This window comes from Choristoneura fumiferana, chromosome 26 (assembly GCF_025370935.1).
Source record: "Choristoneura fumiferana chromosome 26, NRCan_CFum_1, whole genome shotgun sequence".
NCBI lineage: Eukaryota > Metazoa > Arthropoda > Insecta > Lepidoptera > Tortricidae > Choristoneura > Choristoneura fumiferana.
The window spans coordinates 4,426,422-4,435,634 of NC_133497.1; the positions used below are offsets into that span (position 1 = coordinate 4,426,422).

General features: G+C 35.8%; 1 protein-coding gene across 1 annotated transcript in view; it reads left to right on the top strand.

The window, feature by feature from the left end:
• Positions 1-2,406: 2,406 nt before the first annotated feature.
• LOC141443107 (probable 3',5'-cyclic phosphodiesterase pde-5) overlaps positions 2,407-9,213 on the top strand; it is a 13,075-nt gene continuing 6,268 nt past the window's right edge. Inside the window, exon 1 of the mRNA XM_074108318.1 lies at positions 2,407-2,430. Coding sequence (XP_073964419.1) covers positions 2,407-2,430 — 24 coding nt within the window. The remainder of the gene's footprint in view (positions 2,431-9,213) is intronic.

Here is a 9,213-nt window from a genome sequence, read left to right on the forward strand (position 1 = left end):
GTCAATTTTTAATCATCTCCTGATCTTCAACACGCACCCTTGCATCGAGATTGACGCCTCAACAGTCTATAAATACGCTTGAACAGATGAAAAACTTAAATATTCATGTCAAAAAATCCCTCTGCTTTACTAATTTGTGTAAACGATATCTAAATGTAAACGAATACGTGGGAAACAACATCCCATTCTATCGTACATCAGTCTAGGATAATAGAATTCCCATTCATAAGCCGCATGATAGATTGAACAAAACAACTTATCTGCTGCGCTAGTAGAGATTGAATTACGGCGAGCTTCGTAATTTATTAGCGTTGTTACCTGTCTTATAGGTAGTGCGTCATGCGGGTGCGGTAAAAATAACTAGTATTTGTTTCAAAATCAATGATACGAGGAATAGAATACAATAGAAAATATTTATTTTTGAACAACTACAAGTAGGTACAATAATACAGCTAAAAAAAAACAAACATGTACACGCAGTTGGTTCAACAAAAGGACACCCCTCAGCATGTGTTATGGCATGCGGTGCCACGACGCTGATTTTCAGTGGGTCCACATCCACAGTAACTTAAAACTAAACCAAGTTAGACAAACATAAGATGATACATGACATACAATTAAACCTAAAAAGAGAGAAATGTGACATTACGCAGTGCAGCTTACAGACAAAAACAAACACAATCTTATGCAAATAACCATATCAACAACAAACACATCTTCAAATTCAAATTAAAATAGAAACGTCACGGGAGCTAAAAAACACTATATTATTATTGGCTAAAAAGCCGAGTTAATGTTTACTCAATTCATTCGGCCACTACGATAAAAACTCGAAAATTTTACTCTTGCAGAGATTATGATTCAGAATCACTTGTGGACGTTTTAGAGATATTGAACTTTTTCAGCTTTTCTAAGTTAGCAAGTTATAGAAGAAAATATACTTACACGATTAGCTTAGATCTTATTATAAGTAACACTGGTCTCAATGCTAACCCCAGTTCATTTCACCTTTAAACATATCATGACTGTACCAGCTTTACATTAAAATTCCTAAGGTGCAAATTAATACTCATTAAAGGGATCCTGTATGGATAATGACGCCATAAAGGCTACATACGGCGTGCATTTATTACAGGAACATTTTCATCCTTGGCCTCCCAAAATTCTTTGTTCCTTCAAGACACCAGGATTATTATCAGGATTAAAGATGACTCTTATAAAACCGTTGCTTCCGTGTAACGGTAATTCTCTTCGACTTTTGTTAATGGATGCCGAATGACTAATGGATTCGTGAAGGAAACAAAATTAATGTCACCGACTGTTTTGGTTCCACCCTATTATAGATATTTTGAAACTGATAGACATACGGGCGATGGTTTATCTTTCTGGCATTTCTCAGTTTTGTTTTAGTTCCTTTTGGAAATGTAAGCGATATCAAATTACCCAAAGCCAAGGCATTACCAATAGTCTCAATCTTTTTCCTCCTTCAAATGCGTAGAAGAAAAAAAGCGATGCAAATAATACCGGCCCATGTCAAGACGAAGGACAGTACAGTTTTATTTATTTGTAACTGTCTGATACGAAACGGGATTGACAGATTGATTGTTGATCTTGAAGGTAGAGTTGGGGCAAATATAACCGGATCGAATAATGTGAACGGATGTGAATGAATAGTGATTTATATAACTTGGGTTATGGGTTAAACGTTCATTTTGATTACACATTTCTTTTGGTGAACGCTCGATGTGGACGATATAGTTATGTATGTTGATGATTGTGTGGTGCTGCTCATCTGCTTACTGGACACAAATGAGCGAATAATTTTAAGAATATTTCGATTCTGTATCATCCCATGGTAGTCCATAACTGGGCACACCTGTTGGTGGTCACTATCGGGCTCTATTATGACACAGATATGTTACACAAGCAATAAAAGAGCGTAACATTAGAATGACTATACTACGAAAATTGTAATCAATCCAGTTTATTTCCAATAATGTCTACTTCCATTTCTAAGTAGACAACGCCAAACACAAACGTGAAAAACGCTCAAACTGTGTACAATGCGAAGTTAAACAAGACTTGAAACTTACACAACACAGATTCAAACACTGTCACGATTGAAATGGAATGGAAATCAGTCGCATTAACATAGATTTGAAGTCAAGTAAACAAACGTTCATAAACTTGCAAATGCATCTCAGAGTGCATCAGTGTCTGAAGTGACCTATTTACGGTGCATAAATTCTTAACAGGATTCAGCCCGTTTGACTAATAACTGCGAGCTAAGTATACTACTTAAGTGTATTTCTCTGGCCGGAATGATATTTCATGGATTTATAGGAACTTAAAGTAAAATTAATGGAGTTAACATAAAAAAATATTTAGATTGTGTTGTGCTTCATGATGGAAATTGCTGTCTTCATCAAGGTAACCTCAAAGAGTTTGACGAAATAAAATTCGGTAATCGCTTTCCCGCGGGAACTACGCAATTTTCCGTCATAAAAACTATCCTATGTCCTTTTCCGGGACTAAAACTCTCTGTATACCGAATTTTATCTAAATCGGTTCATCAGTTTAGACTTGATGAAGTAACAAACAAACAAACAGACTTACAAACTATCACATTTATAATATTAGTGCGATGGGATTGCCTTGGAAAGCGACAGAAAGATGTCTGGCTAAATTTGCTGTCGCGAAACCCTGAAAGTTAATGAAATACAATTATACCAGTGACCACTTCAAATTGGAAATTGTAATGCAGTTCCTTTTTGCCTTGACATTTGAAATTGCAGCAGTCTTCTGCGCTAGATCGCATGATCCTGACATTGCCGTGCAATGTGCTGTAATGAGTAGTTGTCGTGGGAAGGACACTTTCATTCCAGGTCAAAATCAAGGTTTATTACATAAACTAGCTGGTACTCGCTACTTTGTCTGCGTTTTGCAAGGATTGTGCGCTTTCCCGGGAGAAGAAACCCTAGTTATTAAGCTTTTTATTAGCGAAAGTATGTCATAATTAAATTATTGTTTATTGTTAATTGTAGATTAATCCTTGAGAATTGTCCTTAGGATTATATTACGAGTATGTATTTATGTAGAAATAGTCTCTGTTATTTTATTTACGTTCAAGTAAAATTGAGAAAATTCATACCTAATCCCATTTCTATTCGCTCCGTGTTCCGTTGAGACATTTACTTGATTTGATAGAAGCGTTACTTAGAATACGATTTAGATTTCCTTTGCTATTTCTGCTATATAAACGAGTCTTAGGAAACATTCATTAATTTATTAGTTGTTATTTATGTGTATATTTTCTCGAAAGGCCACTAAGGGGCTGTTTCACCATCCATTGATTAGTGTTAATTGACGGTTAAATGTGATGCCGTCTCTATTGGTTTTGTTCGAATAGAAGGAGACGGATAACCGTCAGTTATCACTAATCAATGGATGGTGAAACGGCCCCTAAGACTTTTCTCGACTGTTTAGCTCATCTAGCCATCTCTTGATTTTACTTGGCCGCTTCCATGGTTAAATTCACCATTTATATTTTACCGCGATGTTATATGCCCATTGCCCGTTTCTCATATTCCCACGTCTTTTAAGACTGGCTTTTAATCTTGTTTCAGCTGGTTGTACTCTGTTGGTTACGACTTACGAATTCCTTTCTGTTGAAGCTCAAGACATTACTAACTAGGCGTGCATCCAAAATGCCAGTCACATACACAAACTCACTACTTAGTAAATAAATTCCGAAGAGTATAAAAGGTTGCAGAGAATATTATGGTATCTCCATTTAACCGAGTATAAGGTCATGTCATGACACAAACCCGTACTACGTGCCAGAATTTATGACGACGAAAACATGGGTAATTTGAATTTCAACAATAACCGCATTTTAATTTTAAATTCGTCAACCATGGTGAATTTGTTGACATTGTTCTAGAGTTGTCACAAAAAACAAGTTATTCATGATAACGCTATTAAGGAAAATTTGCTGAATTATGGAAGGTATAAATCGTGAAAATATTTAAGTAATATCAATATTTTTTGTTTGATAATCATTTTATCTCACTAATATTATAAATGCGAAAGTTTGTAAGTCTGTTTGTTTGTTAAACTGATTTAGATGAAATTCGGTATACAGATAGTTTGAGTCTCGGAGAAGGACGTAGGATAGTTTTTATCCCCGAAAATGTAGTAGTTCCCGTGGGATAGCGATAAACGAATTCTGAGCGGACGGAGTCGGGGTAACGGCTAGTGTGTTATAAATTCAGTTGCCTCTCAGTGATTTCAATTCAGCTTTTAACCTGTATTTCTTGCTAAGGACCTGAACATTTTTATGTTTGTGCCCTAGCATAACCCATAGTCTTGTGAATGGTAAAACTCCTGAAAAACCAACTGACAGAATTGGCCTATATAAGAAGACCAAGTATGTATTTGTTGACATGTTAATATTGATCATCTCAGCATGATAGTAATTAATGAAGAATGATATTAACAATCATGATCTAATATTACCTCTCCAGGTAGATATTGTTTATTTTAAGTTACACCCAAACAAGAAATCAATGAGACAGCAGTGTTCTGGCATGGTGCCCGTCGAATTAGTTTCTGTTCTGCATCGCTCTTGACCTCGGCAACTTGGCGTGCCAGTCGAGCGTTCGTCGTTTATATTCTTAACCATAATGTCAAGTTCAAGAATTCCGCAATATAGAGCATTTGAATAATAATTGCTTTTATTTGCGACGTGCCTTTGAAGTTAACGGTAATAGTTCCGTGTTGTGTTGCGCATATGTTATTTTTACGGTTCTGTACCTCAGTTAGCAAAAGTCCTGAACTCACTCCGTCTATTTGTCAAGACCATTTTTCTCAAGCACGCGTGGATGTATCAAATTGAAATTGAAATCAAATACAGGTCTGCTAACCCTAAAAGCAGTGAAAAAAAAATCTTAATCAGCGTAAATTATACTTACAGTCATTGAAACATGTCTTTCTGTACATATTGTCCAGGAAACAAAACCTAAAATACTTCTTGTTGTCCTAGAAACTTGAACTTTGGTATTACGGTAGCTTTTTCGCATTTGGCCGTTTTTAGGGTACCGGAGCCAAAATGGCAAAAACGGAACCCTAATAGTTTCGCCATGTCTGTCTGTCTGTCCGTCCGCGGCTTTTCTCAGGGACTATCAATGCTAGAAAGCTGTATTTTTGCAAGGATATATAGTTAAACTATGCCGACAAAATGGTACAATTAAAAATTTAAAAAAAATATTTTTTTATGCTCCCATAGACGTAAAGTGGGGGTGGTTTTTTTTTCTCATCCAATCCTATAGTGTGGGGTATCGTTTTTTCGATAGTACAATTTTTCGATTCAGTGATTAATTTGCGAAATATTCAACTTTGAAGTGCAAATTTTCATTAAAATCGAGCGTCCTCTAAAATCTAAAGCAGTGGGTAGAAAAATTTTAAAATATCGACTAAGTTTGCTTGAGAATTATTAGTAGTTTATGAGTAAATAGCAGCCTAAGGTATAAAATATACCTAAACTTGGAAGATTCCGTATAAAATACGAAATCCTTAGAAAAATATTACTTAATTTTTTCGTAATAGCTACGGAAACCCTATTTTGGGCGTATCCGACATGCTCTTGGCCGGTTTTTTTGATAGAAATTGAATGAGAGGAAAGTTGGAAGGGCGCAAAAGGGCAGTAAGTATTAAGGTTTGCAGCAGATGGAAAGCTTCTAAATTGAACTCCGCTTAGACAAATTAAACGTGAAACTAGCTTGCAATGTGAAACTCCGAGGAAATGATGATCGTAGTTTGTAAACCCGCCAAAAGCAGAGCGACAAGCAGTTATATCCGCAGAAGCTTGTGAAGCCGATATACCGATTTTTTATCCACTTTAATTAACACTTTTAGCTTTGTTAGACGCAAGCATCGATGCATCGATGTGCGGCGATATTTGAGCCATCGAAGAATATCAGTCCCTACTGCTTGAAATTAAATAGTATGACCATTTATTTAGGTACGCAAAAAAACATAAGGGAGGCTCGGGGTGTAATTTTCACGTGGGCCCAAGGCGTATTGGGTACTTCATACGCATCATTGATTTTAAAGTAAATGTAATTTCGCACATGAATTTTGAAAAGCTCAAGAGGTGCGCGCCCGGTTTGAGCCGACGATCCTCTGCTTGAAAGGCCATAGGTATCTTACAGAATCAAACTTTTAGGAACTTGTATATTTATCCATAAATAACAGAAGTTCAAGAGTTTGAAGTTGTTTTACCATAAACAGCTGTCGATTATTTATGAAACTTTATGTTAATGTTAATGTAAACGATATGTCTGAAAAGTTTACATAATATATTCAGAATGCAAATGATTTTAAAATATCTTCGATAAATTAATTCAGTTTGTTATTCAGTAAAACGATTATAACATGCAGTTTTCAATGTGTCTTGATTTGGTTATAGCCACACACACATACAGACAGTCGCAGAGTGCAAATTTTTGAAATCACGCCCGCGATAACATCTCATCTTACATAATTGTTAAAAAAATTCGAGTGTAAAAAAGCAATTAAAGCAGTGAGTTTTGTTTCTCTACTCTTAAATTCAGCATATTTTTTCGAATGGCATTTTTTAAAGATCATCGATTGGGTAGGTACCATGGGACAGACATAGGAAGACAATAACCGTTTCCAGTCAGACTGGCAAGAGTTAGCCAAAAGTGGAGACGAGTGGAAGAAAAAAGGGAAGGCTTTTGCCCACCAGTGGGGCACAATACAAGCTAAAAAAATAATTAAATATTTATTATTCTTTTATTAAATATAAGATTTCGAGAAATCTAAAACTAGTATTTCATTTTGTTACTTTCAACATGATGTCTTTTTGTTATTTCACTCGGTTCAAGCGCCGGGTAATTATTTAATACTGTTTCGTGTTTCTTTAGATTAACGTATGTAGAATCATTTACAGTTAAATGACAGCTCTGCTTGCCCTTGCATCAGTTAACCATTAACTTTGTCGTATGCCAGTAACTCAATTAAAAATGTCCGCGAATTCATCAGAGCTTTTGCTTAGCTTGTGTCGAGGAAATATATTTATTTTAATGAATGCAAACGGCCGAGTATTGCGACAATTTAAATGTTAATTCCCATCCGGACACAAAACTCTGGCTCTGGCTTAATAATTTGTGAAGCGACCGACATGTTTCAAAGGCTTATGTTCGTTTGAATTACAGATTTAATTTTCTCTTTAAGCACAGGATCTTTAGAGTTACATTTGAAATGTCATGTTTTTTTTATGCCGCAGCCAGTTTTATGATCGTCACTCAGAACTTCAGAAGCATTTAAATAGTATAGTTTACTTACGAGTTATATGGTTTAAAGTGGCAATGTAAACGTACAATTACCCCTGAAAGCGGTTGTGAGAATGTCGTAGGTTCTTCAGAACCTTTTTTCCGCATTGCTGGAGGTTGTAAAAAACTTGCCAGGAAAATAACGACTACGTACAGCGGCTAAGAAAGTTTTAAAAAAGCGACTCGTAATCATATAGCTTTATGATTTCGACTTTTCGACGAGGGACCTTTGCGAAGATATTGCATCGTTTAAGTGATACACAGTCGATTTATAATGTTTAGAAACTCAAACAAAGTAAAAAAAAAAATACAAAATTCACTCATTTTTAACTGTGGTGATAACCCTATATTGCATCTGCACATAACGGCAAGATGGCTAGATTAAGGAATCGCCGTCGGAAAACTCGGGATATTACGTTTATTTCCGAGAGTTGTTGTCATCGTACTGATGTAAAAATGACACATAAAGTCAAATAAATCAAATAAAATGCAAAAATACGACTATCAGTTACTTTATTACAATTTTTACATACGGTGTTCAAATGTTCCTCCGTGTCTAATAATACACGCTGCAGCCCGTGCCCGAGTATGTATTTTGTAAGGGTGAAGGCGGGCACGTTTAAGAACTTTTAGTACTGCGGTATGACTTATTTCGAAATGTCGACCAGCTATCTCGAACTTTTTCTTGGATTCCGCTCAAAATACCGCAGTATTCTTTCTTCAAGTTTAGCCGCAAGACCGGGTCCTCCACGTTGATCGTTCTGAGCTGTTCTTGTTACAACGGGCTGATTGTTGGCGACACGATCACAAGCACGTAAAATTGTCCTACGACCTGTTGGGTGTGGTGGTGGATATGTTTCCCTGTAACGTCGTAAAGCTTCAACCGCATTATAATTGCAGCTCGCGTATAACATGAGCAAATTAAATATCCACGTGCATCTAACAAAGGCATTTTCATGTATAGGAAGCAAATGAAATGAACTTAAATGTCAATTTCATTCCAAACATCGTATTTATGATATGTTTATGATCGATTTTCAATCATGCAAAGAGTTTCGATAGTTGTAAAAAATGCGTTGGTTCTATCTCGGCTCGGCGAATAAAGTCCTATGACAACCTATTACTACAACTTCAGCGCAATATCCGTCAAATATTGTTAAGTATTGATTTATTTGACGATAACCAAAATAAAATAAAAAAAAACAAGGACAGCCAATTGTATGAATTGCTGATTAACCAGGGAACAATTTCAATTAATTCGAAAATAATTTGATGAAGCGAGTTAACGAACTAAAACCTTTTTATCAGTTTAGGTAGGTAAACAGAGAGATTTTATTTATGATGAAAGAGGTTACTATCTTCTTTAATTGTTTATGACGATTGGGTACATTTGAGTGAATGTCAGTGTCATGTCATGTCATGTGAGTTATTTGTTGTGGTTAGAATGTCCTCCAATGGACAGAGCCATATTTTTCTAAAAATCTAATCTAATCTAGAATTATTAACTAAGAAATTACATAAATACTCCAGAGACAATCACCTCTGCAAATCCTGCAACGATTTATTTAGCGTTGCACGCAGACCTAAGAATGGACAAATGGCAACATATTAACGTAATATCCTGACGTCTAAAGATTGTTTACAAGTAAGAACATTGACCCAGCCACCTGTTTAGGGTTGGCACAAAGTAGTTTTTGGTATGAATGTTTAAAAGGCTATAACTTGAAAACGGTAACATATATTTCCATAGTTTCTATGGGGGAAATATAGTGCTAAGGTTGAACTATCTGCCAGTTCCGCAAAGGTCCCTCGTCGAAATCCACCCTGTATATAGCTTGTGAGTTCTTTGTTACTCTTT